General features: G+C 37.7%; 1 protein-coding gene across 1 annotated transcript in view; it reads left to right on the top strand.

The window, feature by feature from the left end:
• Window positions 1–22,100, top strand: part of APC (APC regulator of WNT signaling pathway) — a 133,113-nt gene that overhangs the window by 102,657 nt on the left and 8,356 nt on the right. Inside the window, 8 exon segments of the mRNA XM_061189516.1 lie at window positions 5,906–6,004; window positions 8,497–8,875; window positions 10,580–10,675; window positions 11,967–12,020; window positions 15,722–15,861; window positions 16,435–16,512; window positions 16,801–16,917; window positions 21,698–21,912. Of these exon segments, the coding sequence (XP_061045499.1) occupies window positions 5,906–6,004; window positions 8,497–8,875; window positions 10,580–10,675; window positions 11,967–12,020; window positions 15,722–15,861; window positions 16,435–16,512; window positions 16,801–16,917; window positions 21,698–21,912 (1,178 nt within the window).

Below are 22,100 nucleotides of genomic sequence, written 5' to 3'. Positions count from 1 at the left end.
ATCATCTAGAAGTAAGACAGATGAGCATTTTCCACAAAGTGTGTTAAGTAGTATGAAAGGGCAAGTACGTAGTGCTACAGCACTTAACCTAGTGTTGGGGTGATTTTCATCCTAGAGGAAGTTACAAATTAATTTATTCTGACACCTTAAGAATGATTGGGTAAATTAGGTACAGTAATCTAGGTGAAAGATGATGGTGGCCTTGGGGGTTAGGGAAGAATTGATAGATGTGAGAGAGTCATTTAGTCAGCAGATATCTGAGTATCTGAGAGGATTTAGAAACTATAATCCATAAGGGTTAGTGTTGGATGCGAGGGCTGAGGAGGAAGGAGAAGTCAGGAATGACTTCCAGGTTTTTGTCATAGGCAGCTACAAGGATGGTGATACATTTCAGTGCTAACACTAGATGAGGAACAAGTTTGTGAGGGAAAATAATCTAGTTTCAAAAATGTTAAGTTTCAAGATGTTAAGTCTGAGACAATGAAGCAGAAATGTCAGGTAGGCTATTAGATAGTGGGTTTGGAATCAAAGGGAAGGGTGAAAAATGTGATAATTAAAGGTATGGGAGATTTTTATATCCCCTGTGATTATAGAAAGAGAAGATGAAGACCTGGGCTAAAAAATTCCAAAGCAAGGGAATAACATTGTTGTTCCAAAAGAGGAAATAGTTAACAATATCCACCATTGACTGTAAGGACTTGAAAATTTTCCTTTAGGTTTCACCAAAAAAAGAACTTCAGTGCTGATCTTGGCAAGAGCCGTTTCATTGGCTTTCTTCTCTACCATGTGATATTGGAGTGAGTTGAGGTTTAAATTGGAAGGTTAAAAAGTAGAAGAGAGCAATTTTAGCTAACTCAGAAAGCCTGAGTGTGAACTGCCCAAGAGAGAAAGGGCCATTAACTGACACAGAGTAGAGATTTGAGAGAAAATTGAGAGATTATTTTTCTTTTTATAAAATAGAAGAGATAAGCATATTTGAATGGTAATGGGAAGGAGCCAGTAGAGAAAAAGATTGAAGGTCCAAAAGAGCAAAGAGAAATGGGGAGGGAAAGGATCTAGAGCACACATGAAGGGATGGGCCTTCAGTAGCAGAAGGGGTGCCTCTGAAGCAATAGCAGGAGAAGATGGAGATGGGTGTGGAGGCAGGTAATTTTGTCAGTTTGGTAGCAGCAAGTTTGAGGGAGTTTTGTCTGATGGCTTCTGTTTCTCTGCAAATTAGAAGGTAAAATTATTTGTGGTAAAGGAGACATATCCAAAATAGCCACTGTGAGCAAAGAAGGGAGAGCTGACTAGGGAAACACAAGGATTACAGATGGAGGACTAAGGGCCCAGGTGTATTGGTGACCATAAATGTTCCATGGGCAGCACCCTGGAGAATTGTGTGATATTCTCACATGCTCATATTTCTCAAATACTGCTCAGCAGTCCATATTAGGGTGTAGAGGAAACAGACAGTTGGATTCATCTACAATTGCAATGTTTCCAGGCAGGTGGGATGGAATAGCCATGGGGCAAAGATATTGAAAACTGACAAGAGAATTACGGAAGTGATGGACCACGAAAAAATTCAAGGTGGAGTATGTAGAGACATTGATGCGCTGGACATTCCAATCATTTTAAAGACACTTTCTTGGGGAAGGTTAAAGGAGATTGCCAGAAGAATAGGTTTTCAGAGTTACCACAGGGTAACTAAATGCATTATTCAGAGATGGTACATTTTAGGGTGATGGAAATGGTCTAGGATACAGCCATAGATGTCAGTGACTAAAATGGAGTAGAGGAGAAAAATGTCACTGAAGATACCAGAGAACTGAGAGACCACGGTTTTGAATGGGGCATAAGTTACCCAGAATGGTGGCAGTAATTGAAGTAGAAGGAGGTCAGTGACCCTTGTGTCAAAGTTGTTTAATGATTGAAGACAGTGATTGAGTGGTTAGTAGGTGATAGCACTGGGGAAAGGGAAAAGTGATTATAACACAAGGAGATTTAGGGCTGTTACCGGAAGGTGGAGAAATAATAGTTTCAAAGTGGTGTTGAAGAGTGAGGAAAACATAGGCTTATGCTACCTCCTGACGCCAAAGTACATGGGATATAGGAGAGAGGGCTGCAGGGGGAGGTGGTGTCCAATAAGAGCTAGGTTTCAGGTAAGGCCAGGAATGAAAGGAGCATTATGTGAAAAGTTGAGGAGGTATGGGTATTTATGGAGCATGGAACCTAAATTTCACAAGGAAGTTTGGATAGGAAAGAAAATAGTAGGAAATAGTGTCTCACACACGTTTTAAGGCTGACAGTTTTTGGACTTAGGTTTTGGAGGTTTTGGACAGTGAGCAAGGCTGATTTAGTGGATGTAAAATATGGCTGATTTAATAGGTCTTGAGTTTGAGAGAGAGTTAATGACGCTCATTTCTTCAGAATTTAGTGATGAGTCGGGTGGGAAATGCTTCTTAGGAAGGTACCATTTCTTGCAGGTTACCATTTCTCTGGTTCCTCTGAAAGATGTCGGTGCAGGCCTAGCCATAATAAAAAGGCCCAGGAAAGATTCTCAGGGCTCGAATTCTAGGCCTATAGGTAGTATGGGTATGGGAATGTTCTCTTGGAATCTCCTTATAAGAAATGCATCTGGATTTCTAGCTAGAGAGTTTGGGAGAACAGAGCAGTGAGTGTCCCAAAATCAAGGAGCTGTATAGGAAGGTACGGAGACTGAAGCTTAAAGATGATTTGGTATCTACACTGAAATGAATGTCCGGAACATGTTTTAGTGTGGACATGGGTTTTCCCGTGTTTCATAGTTTAACCTCGTATTTCTCTTTTGTTTCAAACAATGTGTTAATTATCTATTGCTGCTTGACAATTTTAGCAAAATCAACAAACATTTATTGTTGTTTCTGTAGGTCAGGAATCCTGGTGCAGCTTAGCTGAGGGTCTCTCACAGGCTGTAGTCACGGTGTTAGCTGGGGCCGCAGTCATTTCAAGACTTGACTCGGGGAAGATGTGCTTCTAAGCTCACTCATATGGCTGTTGGCAGGCCTCATGTCCTCAGGCTGTTGGCCAGTGATACCATGTCCTTGCCGCCAGGGTCTCTACAAAGGGCATTTCACAACGTAGTATCTGGCCTCCCTCAGAGAGCACAAGAGAGGGTGCCCAGGATGGAAGCCACAGTCTTCGTAACCTTATCTTGGAAGTGACTTCTCATCACGTCTGCAGCAGTCTGTTCACTAGAAGCCATTCACTAAATCTAGCCCACAGTCAAAGGCAGGGCGATTACGTGTGAATACCAGGAAACAAGGACCGTTAGGGGTTGTGTTAGATCCTCACTACCAGAAACAGTAAAAATATTTAGATATCCTCAAAGACAGTATGTTTGGAACTTCCCTGGTGGTGCAGTGGTTATGAATCCACCTGCCAATGCAGGGGACACAGGTTTGAGCCCTGGTCCGCGAAGATCCCACATGCCGCGGAGAACTAAGCCTGCGAGCCACAACAAAGACACGCCACTGCAATGAGAAGCCTATGCACCACAACGAAGAGTAGCCCCCGCTCGCCACCACTAGAGAAAGCTTGCACACAGCAACGAAGACCCAACATGGCCAAAAATAAATTAATTAATTTTTTTAAAAAAAGACAGTATGTTTGCTTCAGGATAAGGAGTCATTCCCCTTCTACTGTAGAGCAAGAGAGGCCCCTTGCCTGAGTCTCCTTAAAAAGCCTGCTGACTATTCTCTTTACCTTGAGTCTTCGTCCCTCATCCATCTTCTTTATTGCAATCAGAATAAGCTCTTTATCTCCAAATCAATCAGTGAATCAGCTTCTGTCTGTCTCTCCCCTCTCTTTCTTTCTCTCCCTCTCTCCCTCTCTCCCTCTCTCCCTCTCTCCCTCTCTCCCTCTCTCCCTCTCTCCCTCTCTCCCTCTCTCCCTCTCTCCCTCTCTCCCTCTCTCCCTCTCTCCCTCTCCCTCTCCCTCTCCCTCTCCCTCTCTCTCTCTCTCTCTCTCTCTCTCTCTCTCTCACACTCACACTCACACTCACACACACACACACACACACACACAAACACACACACGTTCTTTCTGACCTTTGCTTATGCTTCTGCCTCGTCTGGGCTGCCCTGTGGCTAACTCTCCTTTTTATTAGCTAAACTCTTCCTCGTAGTTCAAAATCGATAGCACTTTACTCTGTACTCCCAAGACTGAGTATATGCCATTCCTGTGTGTGCATGTGGCCTCTGTCAAAGCGCTTACTACTGTATATTTACATGTTGAGCAACCTGTCTAGAGTCTGTGTGCGGTGAGGATGGGAATATCTTATTCACTTATATCCCTAGTGACTAGCACTGTACCGAGAAAGTAGCAAGAGCTCAGTAAATGTTTGTTGTTTGGTTGCATGTGAATTGAAATAGCATTATAGAAGCACCCAGTAGCTAGTGGCAGTGGAAGGAGTTGCAGGATGTCTTTCTCTGCTGCCTGTTCTCCCTACCCGAGGGGTACTAACCTGCTGCTCCAGATTGAGAAGTATCCCTAGAGGACTAACCAACATAAAGCGTCCAGACCCACAGAAGGAGTAGAGACTAGAAAGGGTAGCCACTCTGAGACTCTGTTCTAGTATTCTTAATCTAACCCTAGGTTTCCCTATGTGGGTGTGAATAAGTGGGTCTTCATGCTTTTATATGCGGAGACATAAAAAAGACCTCTCAAGTTGCAGCTTCTTAAAATCAGCTTTATTGAGGAAAGACTAACATACTCATTTTAAATATACAGTTAAATGGATTTCACATTTACAGTTTTTTTCTGCAGTTACATTTACAAATGTAATTTTCTCTTAAAACTTTTTTTTTTTAGTAATAGCCATTCTGACAGGTGTGAAGTGATATCTGGTTTTGATTTGTATTTCTGTAATAACTGGTGATGTTGGGCATCTTTTCATGTGCCTGTATGTCTTCCTTGGAGAAATGTCTATTCAGGTCTTCAGGTCATTTTTTGATTGGGTTGTTTGTTTTTTTGATACTGAGTCATATGAGCTGTTTATATACTTTGGATATTAATCCCTTGTCGGTCACATCATTTGCAAATGTTTTCTCCCATTCTGTAGGTTGTCTTTTGTTTTGTCTGTGGTTTCCAATTGCCATGCAAAAGCTTTTAAGTTTAGTTGGGTTCCGTTTGTTTATTTTTGCTTTTATTTCCTTTGCCTTAGGAGACAGATCCAAAAAAATATTACTACAATTTATGTCAGAGAGTGTTCTGCCTATATTCTTTTCTAGCATGCTTTCCATATTTATCCCTCTACACAGACTCTTCCATCATTCTCCCAAAATCCAAGGCCTACCTTTAAGTATAACTTATCTTATTCAGTCTTTAATAGTTCTTAAGCAAGTAGTTGTTTCTGTTTTCCCTCAGTATTTTATGCATTCTCCTTACTAAGTGCTCATGATATCTCAGTGCAATTATTTATTTTTTCATGCCTTTCTCCAATAGAGGTTTCAAGTAGTCTTTTTTCTACTCTGAGCTCCTGGAGAACTTGGTCTGTATGAAATTCACAGTTAGTTTTGTGGTAATTTAGAGCATTTTGTCACTCAGTGGAGCTTTCTACCAATCAACTTATATTTAACAATGTGGTTTCATGCCTTTTGATTTGTGAAAGAATATTACTCTTAGAATTTCTGCAGTGTTCGGTTACTTCCACATTGTACTTTAACTGTCTTTTGCAACAATCTTTTTTCCTTCAGTGTTTCTCTAAACTCTACTTAAGTTTATAGGTAAAAATATTCATTTTGAGCAGTTATAATGTTCACAATTTTAATGGTATATTTAGCTGTTTACCCTAAAGATAGTTCATTTGGAGTACCTTAACATGAAGTTAGCTGTGTTTATCTATAATCTAACTTATACTGTCTATAATTTGCTTAATTTCTAGGGTTCAACTGCACGAATAGATCACGAAACAGCCAGTGTTTTGAGTTCTAGCAGCACACATTCTGCTCCTCGAAGGCTGACAAGTCATCTGGGAACCAAGGTAATAGATTATAAGCACTGAGCACTCCCTGTGACTTCTGCCTCTGTGCCTTGCCTGCAGCGGCACACACCTCCACTTCCCACCCCACCGAAAAATGACTGTCAGAGTCCTAGCCAGCCTTCAGAAACCTTCTTGGGCTTTCCTTCTTTACAAAACATTTTCTGATTTCCAGGGTCCTCTCACCTCCCCATGCAATCTGTCTACCTCCTTTGAATCACTGCAGTTGGAGCACAGGGACGGTTTTTTATCCTTTGCAGCATCTAGCACAGAATCTGCACATAATGAGTGTTTAATAAATACTTAGTGGATGGAAAAATTATTGAAATTGAATGTTATCCTATCCACTGCTGATAAGTGAGTTTTCTTAGGGTCTCTTAGATGTTAGTAAATATTTTGGGGGACTTGAGAATAGTATGTTTGAAAAGAAAATAATTATTTTATTATTGTTTTAAAGCCAGAGGCTTTACTATTATATGAACAAAGATGAAATTCTAATATTACTAAGCAGTATATTTTCAGTTAAATCTAAATAATTCCACTAGTTGTTTTCACAGCATACTCTACATAGTCTTTTTTACTTTAATAATATAGTGGCTCTTAGGAAAAGCGTTACTGAAATAACTAATGTCGACTTAAATGAATTTTAGAGTATCAATGGTATTGTTAATATGAAACTTAATCCTTTTAATAACTCACAATAGTTACTACTTGGGACCGCTAGGATGCCAGTAACTGCTGGGAGTTGTATGTTTATTATCTCTGATCTTCTCGAAAACCCTTTGAGGTATTCTTGCCCCTCTTTTTAAAATGAGAATACTGAAGCCAAAAAAAGATTCAGACAGCTGTCGTGTAATTAAATTGGAATTCAACCCCAGATCTGTCCAACATCAACAAGTAGTTTTCACTATAAAGAAAATGTTTAATATTCAACAGTACTATTGCATGAAAACTGGCAGCTAGAATACCATTTCCTTTTGAAGTGATTTATGTATGATAATATTAAGACCTTACTACATTTTTGAATGCCAGTTACTGTGCTGTACATGTGTTATTTTATTTAATCTTCACAAAGAAAACCCTATTAGGTAAATTTCTCCATTTTGCAACTGAGACAACTGGGCCTCAGAGAATTCAAATAACTTGGTCGTGTCACACCACTCACTTGTAAATGGTGGAGTCAGAATTTGAAAGACACAGTTCTGTACTGCCTTCCTAATAAAACTTTCATATCTAAGAGTAGTGTGTGTTTACCCATTTAGAGTAGAGTTTCTCAACCTCAGCATTATTGGCTGGATAATTCCTCATTACATTGTAGGATGTTTAGCAGCATCCCTGGTCTTTACCTACTAGATGCCCGAAGCTTTTCCTCCCGAAGTTGTGACCGCCAAAAATGTCTCCAAGACGTTGCCAAAAGTGTCTCAGGGTGGCTAAAATTGCCCCTGGTTAAGAACCACTAATTTACAGATATGATACAGTTATGTAATAGCCTCTACTTTTATGCAGTAGCTCTCACTTTAAAATGAGGTTGGTCACAGTGCAGGATAACTGGGTACTGTTTCCTGTTTCTAATCTGCTTCTAAGTAAATTCTTAGAATTTATGGTCAGGGAGTAATTGATGCTTACCAGCTGCTTTTAAAAAAAAATTGAATAAGAATCCTGGCTTTGTATCCCTGTATGATCAGAGCATTCTCCTTTTTATAACAAGATATTTTTACATGTATAAGGGAGAAATCATAACTTTAACAATATTATACGGTAAGTCCCCTACATATGAACCTTCAAGTTGCGAACTTTCAAAGATGCGAACGTATTGTAAACCTATTACAGTATAGTACTAAATGCCGATTGTGTTAGTTGGGTCCCTGGGCTAACTTTGTTGGACTTATGAACAAATTGGACTTGTGAACGTGCTCTCAGAATGGAACTCGTCCATATGTAGGGGACTTACTGTAATTATAATCTGGTGAGGGTTACCAATTGCTGAGAGCTAGTACTTAGTAAATAATAATTGCTGAAAAATATTTTCTCTTTATTGATTATGGTTGTAGATTTTAAAAATTAAAATTTTAAATTGTGTAAAGAATTTAGATAAACCACATTTCTGACTCTGCGTGTGTGTTGGCGGGGGTGGGTGTGTGTGGTGCAGGGGGGGATATGAGAGAGAGAGAGAGAGAGAAATCAGTTGATTGTCATTCATTATAATCAGTGGATTATCACCAGCTGATCCAGACAAACAGCAATTTAGGTTTATGCAACAACCTACTTTCTCTTTTTCAACACTATATACTACCACTACTAATATTTACTCATAAACAAGTTGGTGATGATTATATTATATGGATTTTGAAATAACGCTCATTACTTCATCCTGGAAAGGGGTTTTTGTTTTTGTTTTTAATGAGTTACAATAAATATCCCATTCATCACTTCATTGGTGTTGGCTTTTGGATATTAAAGTCATAATTTTGTTTCTAAACTCATTTGGCCCACAGGTGGAAATGGTGTATTCATTGTTGTCAATGCTTGGTACTCATGATAAGGATGATATGTCGCGAACTTTGCTAGCTATGTCTAGCTCCCAAGACAGCTGTATATCCATGCGACAGTCTGGATGTCTTCCTCTCCTCATCCAGCTTTTACATGGCAATGACAAAGACTCTGTGTTGTTGGGAAATTCCCGGGGCAGTAAAGAGGCTCGGGCCAGGGCCAGTGCAGCACTCCACAACATCATTCACTCACAGCCTGATGACAAGAGAGGCAGGCGTGAAATCCGAGTCCTTCATCTTTTGGAACAGATACGAGCTTACTGTGAAACCTGTTGGGAGTGGCAGGAAGCCCATGAACAAGGCATGGACCAGGACAAAAATCCAAGTATGTTCCGTATGGTGCATGTTACGAAGCAAATGTAAAAGTTTTTGAAATGAAAACTTTAAATTAGGATGGTGTCTTTATGAACAGGCGTGGGAAATTCGTATTAGCCATCTACGCTGCTAACATAGTTTAAAGCTTAATTTCTCTATTTCTCTAGAAAAAATTAACAAAGGAAAATGTTATGTGTACTACAGTGCAACCACAAAAGAACAGAAAATCAAGACAGAGTCATAGCATAGCAGATCTAGAAAGAACTTGAGCAATTATGTCCTCCATCTCTTGAGATTAAGCTCAAGAAAGTGACTTTACACAAGTTCCTTCAGCTGTTAGTGACCAACCCATAATCTCTTACATTTGCATATCACTCTACTCAGTGGATACAGAGCTGTGTTATATATGTTATTTGATCCTTACAACAACCTTGTGAAGTAGGAAGGGAAGATATTATCTCCATTTTACAGATGAAGAAACTGAGGCTCAGAGAGGCTAAAAGACTTGCCTATGGCCTCACAGCTAGTGGGTGGTGGAGCCAGGATCAGAGGTCAGATCTCCTGACTCTCAGCCCAGTGCTCTTCCTACTGCACCATCCTGCTTCAGGCCATGGGGCCCCAGTTGCTGGGGTGATCAGCCTCCCAGCTCTTTGCTCAGGGAGAAACCCTTGGCCACCAGCCCCTCTCCCTCAGGAGCAGGGAACATGGGAGCTGGGACCTTTGGGGACATAACTTACTTCATTCCTGTAGCAAGAACCAAAAGCAGTAAGTATATAAGGTAAGACCTTCCTTTCACCTAATAAGAACACACACATGCGCACACACACATGACAAAGGACTATTGTATCAGTATCTTGATTGCGGGAGTAGAAGAAAGAGTGATGATGAGAACATGATCTATAAAGATTTAAATTTTTTTTAGGTTGGTATAAACGTGAATTTATTTAAAATTTAAAAGTTTTCAAGACTAGAATACAGCAGAAATGTCCTTTATATCTATTTGTCCTAGGGATGAGGAGAACTATAAGATGCTTTACTGGAAGAACATTGTCTTTCTGGATTGTTTTCTTTGTCCACAATTATATAATGACTCGCATTTTGTGCTCTTAATACCTATCCTCAGAAAAGTTAAATTGAATAAATATTACTTCCGAAAAATAGACTTGCTTTTTAGATTTTTATTTCAAGTAACAGTTTTGAAACTTTGTGCATAGTATTAAATGTGCAGGTGCATTTTCTTGGACACCTTGTCTTTAAATTCTTGTTTACTATCTGGTATCTGTATAGTAAGCTTTCTATACTAGGTTTATACTAGGTTTCTCTACTACATTTGTATTCAGCCATGTGCCTTTAAGTTTAAATAGAGATTGTAAATAAAAAGTTTTATACCAAAATGTTTTTATTATTTCATATAGCCAATATAATTTTTAAGTTATTATTTGAATTATAGCATAAACCTGCATGGGACTTAGTCCAGCAGACTTGGTCAAAGGCTGATGAGAGGTAGACATTTTTATGGAACCAAGAAAAACCCTTACGTTTTCCTTTCCATGTTTGTAGTATTTATTCATCTCTTCAGCAAATACTTGTTGATTCACTAAACTGCTATGCATTAGGGATGTATTAGTGAGCCCTGAGTATTTTTTAAGTATAATAATCGTCACTACTTTTGAGAAAACAAAGCATTATGGTTTATGTCAATTTTATCTTTCAGTGCCAGCTCCTGTTGAACATCAAATCTGTCCTGCTGTGTGTGTTCTAATGAAACTTTCGTTTGATGAGGAGCATAGACACGCAATGAATGAACTTGGTAAGACAAAATGTTTCTTAATGCCATAGAAGAATACTAAAGATTTTTCATCATTGTTGAATTAGGATATAAGGCCACTAACTTTTATTACCATCTGCTTCCTCCTTGTAGCAAATGACTATACTCTGGTTTCCAGAGGAGACAATGTCCTAAGTGGCAGAAACTGCTACCCTTGTAACCTAACTTGGATTTTTAAAATCTTAGCCAAAGGTTGGAAAAAATACTAAATGGTCCATTCTTGCCCCTATTGTCAAGGTAGACCCTGGGTGACAGTTGATGGGGAGGGTAATTTGAATTGTTTTGAGACGCGGGGCTACATAATTATTCTCGAACTCAGTCACTTCTGGAAGACATCAGAAGGAATTATTATTAAGATTCTCATTTATCTTCATGGTTATCAGTCTTTACTAGATTTTCATGATAAGCAGCGTGGTATCTCTGAAACTGATTAATACGGAAAAGCATTATGCTCTGATTTATGTTAGAAACATTCCATTAATTGTGGAAGGATTACTCTTAGGTATGTGTTCTCACATACTCTAAACCTTATATAACCTGCATTTGTGCCCCCCATTTTTCATGTAATGGTTTTTCTTTGATTTCTAGGTTCATTTTGCACATGTGGTATTTATAAGTTGCATCATGCTGAGCCATCTCATGTGAACTGGATCGCTCTAGTCGTGCCACAAGCAAGAACCATACACTGAGTTTCCATCTTAGTGTAGCTGTGCCCTTGCTTTTTGTGCCGTTTATGTTACATTTCATTCAAGCCCCCACTTTGTATTCCTGCCACCCCTCATCATTATCATTCATCACTTATCTTAAAAGTGACAAAGTCATGACACTCTTAAACACAGAGAACCTGAACGGCCAAAAATGAGTGTTGTCTCCTTCAGAGTCATCACTTCGGGAGGCTGTGTACTTTGTGATTTCCACCTGCCCCCCAGCCATGCTCTTCTTCCCACAGGCCCTAGCAGTCGGCCCACTTGATTCTCTTTCCTTCCCTCATGCCCCCAGCCTCCTGTGAAACTGAGTATGAGCTTATGAGTTCTCCCCTCCTCGGTACTGTCTCAGCATTGGTGAAATTTTAAGTTTGGGTGTTTTTTTTAACGCTAGTAATAATGGGGAAAATAATGAATAAACGGGAAAACTAATCCAATTTTAAGCTCCCACAAACGTTTTTTATAAATGTTCCTGTGTTCCAATGAACTATAGACTAGGACTGACACATTAATCATCTGAATTTCCAAGTAAAATCTAGACTCAGTATTTGTTCCTCTTCCTTCTTCAGGTAGGAAGGCTACCCGGGGCATTTCATCACAGGAGCTAGGGCAGGGGCTTTCAGGTGAGGAGCAGGATGGGGCCTCTGGGGGTGTGACTGCTGGGGATATAGCCACAGGGGATTACCTTCTTCTCACTCCTAGCCTCTGAATTTGCACTGGAGCAAAAGAAGGATCAAGGTGTGTGGACCGTGGGGAGATGGATTAAGACAGCACAAGGGATCTGACAGTGAGGAATAAGGAGGAAAGAAGTCCCAGGTGGATGAAGGGAAATTTCTAAGCCCGGTCAGCTAGGACTGTCATTTGTACATAGAAGAAAATTCTACAACTATTAGGGCCGTTTAAGTTTGCACCTATTAGTATTGCAAGTTTCAGGCCATAGTATCAGTAATGTATACATTTATTAATTCCCAGCTCTGTCCCAGAAACTGTGCTAGGCACTAGGTATAAAAATGATTAAGACGTGGTCCTGACTTTCGAGGAATTCATAGTTAATTTGCATTAGTGTTTCCCAAACTAGATCATAATGATCACCAGAAGCAGTTGTCAAACCATGTATTTCTCTGGCCCGTGCATGGTAAGCAAGCTTAGTAAAATAGAATCTCCGGAGGAGGGAACCTAGGAATCAAATCTAATAAGTGGCCCAGGTGATTCTTATGATCGGGAAATTTTGTGAAACACCAATATATAGAATATTGATGCTGAGCCCCTAATATTTATTTTAGAATGAGGCATTTCATGCTAATGGTGACTATCTAAACCAAGTAAAAGAAAAGTAATATACTTTTTAAAAATTAAGTATCATCTTTCTATTATCTCTTTTTGATAAGTTTAAATTAAGGATTTTGTTAAATGTCACCTGAAGCCATTGATCCTCTACTATCTGTAAGGTTATGAGATACCATATGAGATAGTATTTGGTTCATCTGGACCACTGTTCTCTAACATAGACACCAAGAAAATGTGGAAGGATGTGTTCATGACCTTTGCATTACCTTGAAACATCCTAATATTTCTTAGGGCAACCTATTTTTTATTGTATTGATCATGAATTCACATCATATTTTTGTGAATCCATTTATAGTTTTAATGTATAGATTCTTTGCCTTAAAATTCACTGAAAGTTTTCTTTTTACCTGCCTGAAATCATAAAGGGCTCTCTCTTTTATCTGACACACTAAATTTTATTGAATGTCCTTTTTTTCATTAGCCACGTTCTTCATGGTTTTATTGGCATTGACCAAATCCTTCTTTAATCTTTGTTTTCACAATCAAGTCCTAAGATTTTTGGTTTTTCCATACAAAAGTAGTCAAGTGCCTTCTTGGGATTTTCTTTAGATCATTTCACCTTTCTTAAAACAGTATCACAGATACTGCTGTGCCAGGCAGGATTTTATGTAGGCACGAAACATAGTATGTTTTGTTTTGGCTTTGATCGTCTGCTTTATAATCCTCAACATTTTGGTGATCTCCTCAGTACACAAGGCCACTGTCTTCCGGTCAACAATGACTCCCAGATCTGTTTCCTGGGTCAAAACTCTCAGTTCTTTTACCGGTGGTTCCTTCTTCTTTACCAAAGTAATAAATAGTGGAATTTTTTGAAGCTCTGTACTAGGCTTTCTTCCACTCTCCCTAGGCAGCATCCTCTACTCCATGGCTTCAGTTACAGTGTTTTTCAAATTTACAGCTTAATCCAAGTTCTCTCTCCTGAGATTTACACACATTTTTCAAACTGCTCATTTGACATCTTCACCTAGATGATTTTTCAGACATTTCTGACTCAGCTGACAGAAACTGAGTTTGTTGTCTCCTCCATCCCTAAATCTCTGTCTCTTCCAGGGTTCCTTTTCTCAGAAAATGGTCTTCCAGTCAACCCACTTGCTGAAGCCATAATCTTAGAAGACATCCATGAGTCTATTCTTATCCCCTATATCTCGTAAATGCTTTAATTCTGGTTCTTAAATATATCTCAAATCACTGCTCTTTTTATCCCCACCCCAAGCAAGCCTCTGTCATCTCTCCTGTTCTCCCATAGTTTGTCTTACTTGTCCCCCCACTTCCAATCATAATCCATTCTGCAGCCTACAGTCATAGGAATCTGTTTAGAACATACATCTGATTATTCCTTCCACTGCCTTAAATCCTTGGTGAGGCACACAGAGTCTTGCATAATCTGGCCTTTACCCGTTTTTGTAGCCTCACCGTGTGACCCTCTCCTTGTTGCTGTATATTTCAGGCCCAGCAGTCCTTGCACATGCTGGTTCATCTGCCTGAAATGCTTCCTTATTGTTTCTGCCCCACCCTTTTTAGATATTCATTCATCCTTTAAGTCTCAAGTTAAACATTATTTCCTCAGCCATTTTCTTGATCCTCCCAGTCTAGGTTAAGTTCACCTATTATCTTGCCCTGTGCTTCTACACAATCCAGTACGCTTAAATTAGTTGTTCAGTGGCTGTCTTTGCTCTAATCTGTAAGCTCCATAAAGACATTGGCTGTTTTTTTTGTTGGCTGTTTATCTTCCCATCATCATGGGTGGATGGAGGAAAATCTTCCTAAATATGATTTGGATTTTCCTTAACCAAATTAATTTTTACTTACCTACATTCAACTCATCTGTCATTGGTACTAGTTATAAAGATTTACACCAATGTTCCAAGAGTTAAATCCCCTGGCCTGGCATTCTTGACCCAAGATTGGTCTATTTTGCAGATTTGCTGATTCATCTACATATTGACACTTCTAGATCATTTACAAAAATGTACTGATCCTCTTTCAGATTAATGACCTGATTGTTCAGACTTACAGTATCCAGGAATTGCCTGTTTATATTCATCTTCTCTTTTTCTGTCTAAGCCACTTCTCTGACAAAAGAATATCTCCAGTCCCATGATGATTAATATTGATGATGAATAATATTTTGAATAACCTCCATATGCATTTTTATTTTTCTTTTTATTCACTCCCTCACCATTCTGCTTCACCTTTTGTCTTTTTGTTTTGTTTTGTCTTTTTACCACCCCTTCCTTTATGTCTTTTCCTTTCCTTTCCCTTCATTTTCCTCCTTGCCTTCCTACTGCTGACCACTGTGGGCGTTGTTAAGTATACCCGTTGGTGGGAATCAAGGGGAAAGAAAATACTAAATCCTAGTATTCGTATTTGACACTTCATGAGTATCAAAGAAAAGTAAGAATTAAAAAAGTAAAAATTAAAAATGGTTTTATAGAGCTTAGTAATAAGTTGAATAGGTAATTCTTTTTCATAAAAAAAATAAGCTTTGCTTCATGCACAGTTTCATTTAGAAGTTTTAGTATTCCTAAGGATACTAAAAATTATTGGGGAGATAAAAATATATTAAAGTAATTAGGCCGCAGTGTGTGACAATGAAGAGTGTTTGTAAAGTCCTAATAATAAAAATAAGTTACCTTTTTCTGCTTACATTCAGGAAGACCTAGTATTAGAAAATAGCCTTCTTCATCCATGACAAGATACAGTGTATGTGCAGTAAATAGAGTATAATGTTCATTTCACTCGGTAAGGCAAGGGGCTGGAGGGTGGAGAAACTGGCAGAAAATGGAATAGTTGTCACTTGTACTTTATAAGTATATTACACAAGAGTCCTTTATAATATTTTCTGTGGCTTGTAATTCTAAAGACAAAATTTATATATTCTCATTCTTTGAGATTTTTTCCTAATAATTTATAAACTTCGTACCCATTTGTTTTGTTTTAGATTATTATCTTTTTCCTCTTGCCCTTTTTAAATTAGGGGGACTACAGGCCATTGCAGAATTATTGCAAGTGGACTGTGAAATGTATGGACTTACTACTGACCACTACAGTATTACCTTAAGACGATATGCAGGAATGGCTTTGACAAACTTGACTTTCGGAGATGTAGCTAACAAGGTATGTTTTATAAGATCCATTTCTTATGATATCTCTGGTATGAGTTATTTTACTTTCATACAAACTACTTTTCACTGACTTTCTTTTTGTCACTCTCATTAAACACTGACCAACAAAAACCTGTACTTCATATCTCACTGCGTATCCTTACTCATTTGGTTGTCTTATGCCTAAACAAAGGCAAAAGATGGAACACAGTAGTGGATTTATGTAATCACATTTAAAATACTATTCCTGGGAATGATAGCAAAAATCTGGAAATCTTGATGATTGGTGCAAGTGTTATACACGTGTTGGTTCCATCCGAATAAAAGACTTTAAAACCCTTTGCTTATTGTTTCTTATCATTTATTCACTTTATTTTTCCAGTTTGCCAAGAAAAGAACAAATACCAAAGGATTAGGAGGGTATTTGTCTTTCATTTATGTAATCTGATTCTAGTCCTTTTATGGGTAAAACATTAGTTAGGATTGAATGAGACGATTGAAACTGGATTTGAAGTTTACTAGTCAAAAATAAAGCATGACTCCAGGTTGCCTTATTATTGACCCTCTGTAATATTTGATTTTACAGGCTACACTATGCTCTATGAAAGGCTGCATGAGAGCACTTGTGGCCCAACTAAAATCTGAAAGTGAGGACTTACAGCAGGTACTGCTTAGAATTTCAAACGTTTCTCTTGGCTGTTAGTGGGTTAATACCCTGATTTAGATTAATTTAAGCTGTGGCTCAGTGTTTAGCATCTCATGTTTAAATTGTGGCTACATTAACACCAAAATAGAGGAAAATAATTATATTGTAGGAATTCCTTTTGGCACTATATTAGCATTTAGAAGAAATTTATTTATTAATATATTTCTACTCTTAACATTGCGAACAAGAAAGCAACAGTATGAATAATTTTATAAACAAATTATTCTAAAATTGATTCATTTGCAGGTTATTGCAAGTGTTTTGAGAAATCTGTCTTGGAGAGCAGATGTAAATAGTAAAAAGACTTTGCGTGAAGTTGGAAGTGTGAAAGCATTGATGGAATGTGCTTTGGAAGTGAAAAAGGTACCTTTGAAAACATTTAGTATTGCAGTATGGCTTTCGTCTTTGGTTACCTTTTTGCTGCCATCTCCCACCCCTGAGACTCACTAATTTCTGACCCTCTTATCTTACCTATCCCTAGACTTAGACTGCTCCAAACTCCTAAAGTATTAAGCTGGAAAAGATTGTACAAAGTAGCCTAGTATAAGTCAGGATTTTTCAGACTCAGCACTGTTGACATCTTGGACCAGATAAGTCTTTGTTTTGGAGGACTGATCTGTGCCTTGTAGGATGTTTAGCAGCATCCCTGGCCTTTGCACAGTAGATGCCAATACACTTTCCCCTCAGTCATAACAATCATAAATATCTCCACATATTACCAGATGTCCTCTGTAAAAGAAAAGGGACAGAATCACCCTCAGTTGCCAATCACTGGTGTTAAGTGTTAACTCTTCGCTGCCCAAATCTCAATCTACCTGAGTCCTCAAATTCTGATAGTCACCCTGTCAAGAGGTAATCAGACCCAAAGGTGAGAAATCCCTCAAATAATAATTTGTTTACAAAAGGAAATAATCTCCAGATAGTATATCTACTTCAGAAACTAAGCTAATTTTTTTTAAAATTGAAATTTGAGAGGAACTAAGCAAGTCTTTTTAGCTAATCTGAATTTCCTTGCACCCAACCAGTCCTCCTTGATCCAGAGCCTACATGTTTTTCTCTTCAAAATTTCCTTTTCAGAGAAGGAAGAGTCTGCGGATTTTGTTTGTTTACTTATGCATTTTTTCTAAATTATATTATTTTATACCTGAAAAACCCAAGAAAATCAACTGAAAAATTGTTAGAAATAAGTATTCAACTGAATAACTGGATATAAAGATAATATTCAAAGGTGGTCAAAAGGCACAAACTTCCAGTTATAAGATAAATAAGTACTAGGGATGTAATATACAGTGTGATAAATCTTATTAACACTGCTGGATCATTATATATGAAAATTGTTGAGAGTAAATCCTGAGTTCTCATCACAATGAAAAAAATTTTTTTTCTATTTCTTTAATTTTGTGTATGTATGAGATGATAGATGTTCACTAAACTTATTGTGGTAATTATTTCATGATGTTTATAAGTCAAATCATTATGCTTTATACTTTAAACAGTGTTACATGTCAACTATATCTCAAAACTAGGAAAAAAAGGTAATACTCAAATATACTTAGGGTCTGCATAAAGATACCTTTAAAACACTACCAAATCAGCAGAACACTTGTACTCACACTGCAGAAAAGAAGATACGTGAATAGCCAATAAGCACTTGAAAAGATACTCAACATTGTTAGTCATCTGGAAAATACAAATTACAACGAGATACCATTACAGATATTGTATTGGTTAAAATTTAAAAGATTGGCCAACTGTTGTCAAGGATGTTAAGCAGCTGGAATTCTCACGCACTGCTGGCGGGAATGTTACATGGCGTACAGGCATACCTCGCTTTATTGCACTTTGCAGATATTACATTTTTTATAAATTGAAGGTTTGTGGCAACCCTGCATTAAGCAAGTCTATCGGTGCCATTTTTCCAACAGCATTATTTTTCAGTTAAGGTATGTACATTTTTTTATACGTAATGATATTGGACACTTAATAGACTACAGTATAGTGTAAGCATAACTTTTATATGCACTACAGTATAGTGTAAACATAACTTTTATATGCACACCAAAAAAAAAAATGATGTGACTTGGCTTTATTGCGATATTGGCTTTATTGCAATGGTCTGGAACCAAATCCGCAATATCTCTGAGGTATGCCTATCCAACTTCAGAGAACATTTGGCAGTGTTTTAAAATTAAACATTTACCTACCATACAACCTGGCCACCCAGGAGAAACAAAAACTTAAATTCACACAAAGACTTACAAATATTCACAGAGAGATTATTTGTGATAGCCAAAAACTAAAAATAACACAAATGTCCATCAATAGGTAAATGGGTAAACAAATTGTGGAATACAGTTTGGCTATTAAAAAAAAAAAAAAAGAATGACCTATTGATACATTCAGTAATCTGCAATGACAGGAATCAGAATAGCGGTTGCCTGGGGTTGGGGTTGGATTACGGGCGGCATGAGGAAAATGGAGGGGGTGATATAAATGTTATCTTGGTATACACACACATCAGAAATGATCAAATTGCACACTTGAAATATGTGCAGTTTATTCTCTAATTATACCTTAATAAAATTATACAAAAAAAATTAGCGCCATGTACACTTTAAGACTCCTTTCTTATCAAGCTTGTGTGTTTTCAGAAAGATTTAATGTATTTGTAGGTATTATGGGAACTTGTATTGCTGCTGAATAGCTCACTATTTTATTGTCGCTTAAGGACCTCAAAGATCTACATACAAACTAATTGCTACAAACCAAGAAAGTTAGATTAAAAGACACATCCTACTGAGAAGCGTAAGAGAAGACCATAGTAAATGGAAAGACATAGCCTGTTCTTGTAAAGGAAGAGTAGTAGTTTAAAGATCATTTCTCCCTAAATTCATCTATAAATTTTTAATGCAAGCCCAATCTTGGAAAAAGTAGCCCATCAGTAATTTATAATATCCAATTCTGGTTTGGGCTTGCTCTGGTTAGCAGTATTAGAATTTATTTTTTCCCTCTTTTTCTACGTTCAGTGCAACCGTCATTATGAACGTTCTTTTCTCTTTTGTAATTTGTCATCTCTTCCTTGTCAACTTCATTTACTACTAATGACCACAAGAACCAAAACTACCTTCCATGTTCCCCACGTACTGCATCATTTTACCATCATTCGCTGGCTCTTACTCTTCTACACAGCAGAATCTTTCCTTCACCTGCACTCTGTGCCCTAAGCGTGGCTATTTACTCAAAGCTGTTAGTCCCTTACTCTTGTCTTCTATATCTTCTCTACTGGGTGTAGAGAAGTAGGCTTTTTTATGTTTCAGCTATCTGTAAGAAGCCCAATATTTTGAAAATGAAAACAAAAATCCTCTGTTGCTTCTTCTAACTTCTGCAGTGTTTCTCTTTTTCCGATAAGAACCAAAACCCTGAACACATAGTCACTGGCTTCATTTCTTAACTGGCCATACCTTCTTCAGTCCTTTCTAATATTGCTTCTAACAAAATCTAGACTTATAGATTAACTAGGGTATTTCTTTTCTACCTACACCTATATTTGATACTTTTTGATCACATTCCTTACTGAATCTCTTCCCTTTGTTTTTACCACGTGTACTTCCAACATCTAATCATTTCTCCTTGTCTCCTTTAACTATAAAGCTTCTTTGAAACAAGACCTTTGGCCCTCTACATGTAGTCTTGAAGAGAGCAAATTCTATTTTCCTACCTTCAACTCTCACCTCTAGGTCAGTTTTAAGTTTAGCTCACTCCTCTAAACTCTTGCCATTTTTTTCTGTTCTCAGGATACTTTGAATGTCCCACCTTTACCTCATTCACAATATAATTAAAATTGAGCTCTTAGCCTTTTCACATCTTCAGTGGTGAAAGCACTTCTTCCCTGCTTCCTGATAAGTAGTATCTAAACCTGCTCCTACATCGTTTTATTCATTTAATACCTTGATGAAGAGAATACAATGGCTAGTTCCTTATTGGGTTAGGCCCAAAATGTTTTCCATGACATTCAGGGCCTTGTTTTACCTCTCTGACCTTACTTCCCACCATGCCCCAGCATGGAATTTGACTTCCTCTGTGTCTTCTTTCTGTTCTTTAGTCCTCCCTTGCTTATTTCCACTTCCATGCCTTTCCTCCTTCTACTTCCCCTGCCTTCTCTCTGAATGTACGGGTCTTTTCTTCTGCAGAGCTGCTCTCCTCCATGAAATATTTTACTTATTTAATTAAATTCAGATGGCAATAATCTTTCCATTAGAGCCCTTGGTTTCAAGTATGGTTTTGCATTCTTTTTTCCCCAGAGTAAACAGTTAGCACCTTCAAAGCAAGTATCAGTTGCTGTGTTTTCTGGAGTGCCTCTAATTGTGATAGGCACAGAGTAGATCTCTAATGAATGTTTGTTTGTTCCCTGATTGGTTTGTAGTAAGAAGAAAGACTGACATCAGGATCATGGCAAGTTTTGACCAAATATCCTTAACTGTATACTCAGAGTATTTTCTGTGACATTTATAATTTGTTAGTTTACTGTGATACTGTATACCAGGGAGTTCTGGTTTTTCAATTACTTTGTTTCTTTGGGGATTTTAAGAAATTGGAGTTTTCCTAGTATGCTTTCTTTTTAATAAGTTACATTGTTACTTTTGAATCAACCACACATAAATATATATGTGTGTGTTTTTATACAAACAAGATTGCAGATACTTCTCTGCAGCTTGCTCTTTTCATTTAATGATACATCTAGATATCTTTCCATATCGGGATGTAGAGGGCTTTTTCTAGCTTCTGTTGTCCTGAAAATGCTATCTTTTCAGAATGCACATCAGTTCTGTTTCATATTCTAATATAAGCTCTTGTGAGATATGTGTGCACCATCTAAACACTTAGACTAAAGTTCATAAAGGTCATTATTTTAATATTGCGTTCTGCTTGTTTCATGGGGATATCACTGCCTTAAGTTCGATTTGGTATTTTATGAAAGTTTTTCTAAATGAGGAGTTCCTAATACTTTACCAGTGAAGGATGGGCAGCAGGGAAGATTTAAAGAGGAAAAAAAAAAAAAGCTTCCTCAGTAGAAGTAAACATAGACGTTATAAGAAGGAAATTCCAACTCTAATTAGATGACACATATTCTGTTTCTTGACAGGAATCAACCCTCAAAAGCGTATTGAGTGCCTTATGGAATTTGTCAGCACACTGCACTGAGAATAAAGCTGATATATGTGCCGTAGATGGTGCGCTTGCATTTTTGGTTGGCACTCTCACTTACCGGAGCCAGACAAATACTTTAGCTATTATTGAAAGTGGAGGTGGGATATTACGGAATGTGTCCAGCTTGATAGCTACGAATGAAGACCACAGGTAAATACAGGGTTTTATATTACTTTTAAATGAAATTGTAAGATTCATACTCTCAGAAAGACTCAGCTGTAAGCAGTGTTTTGTGTAATTATGCAAGTTCTAAGCCAAATTACATTTATGACGATGAAAATATAACTATTAATTCCTGACTTATTCATTAACATATTTATTCTAATAAAAGTTCATAG

This window comes from Eubalaena glacialis, chromosome 4, assembly GCF_028564815.1.
Source record: "Eubalaena glacialis isolate mEubGla1 chromosome 4, mEubGla1.1.hap2.+ XY, whole genome shotgun sequence".
NCBI classification, from domain to species: domain Eukaryota; kingdom Metazoa; phylum Chordata; class Mammalia; order Artiodactyla; family Balaenidae; genus Eubalaena; species Eubalaena glacialis.
The sequence above is the reverse complement of the archived record's forward strand: the minus strand, read 5'-3'. Positions and strand labels throughout refer to the sequence as shown.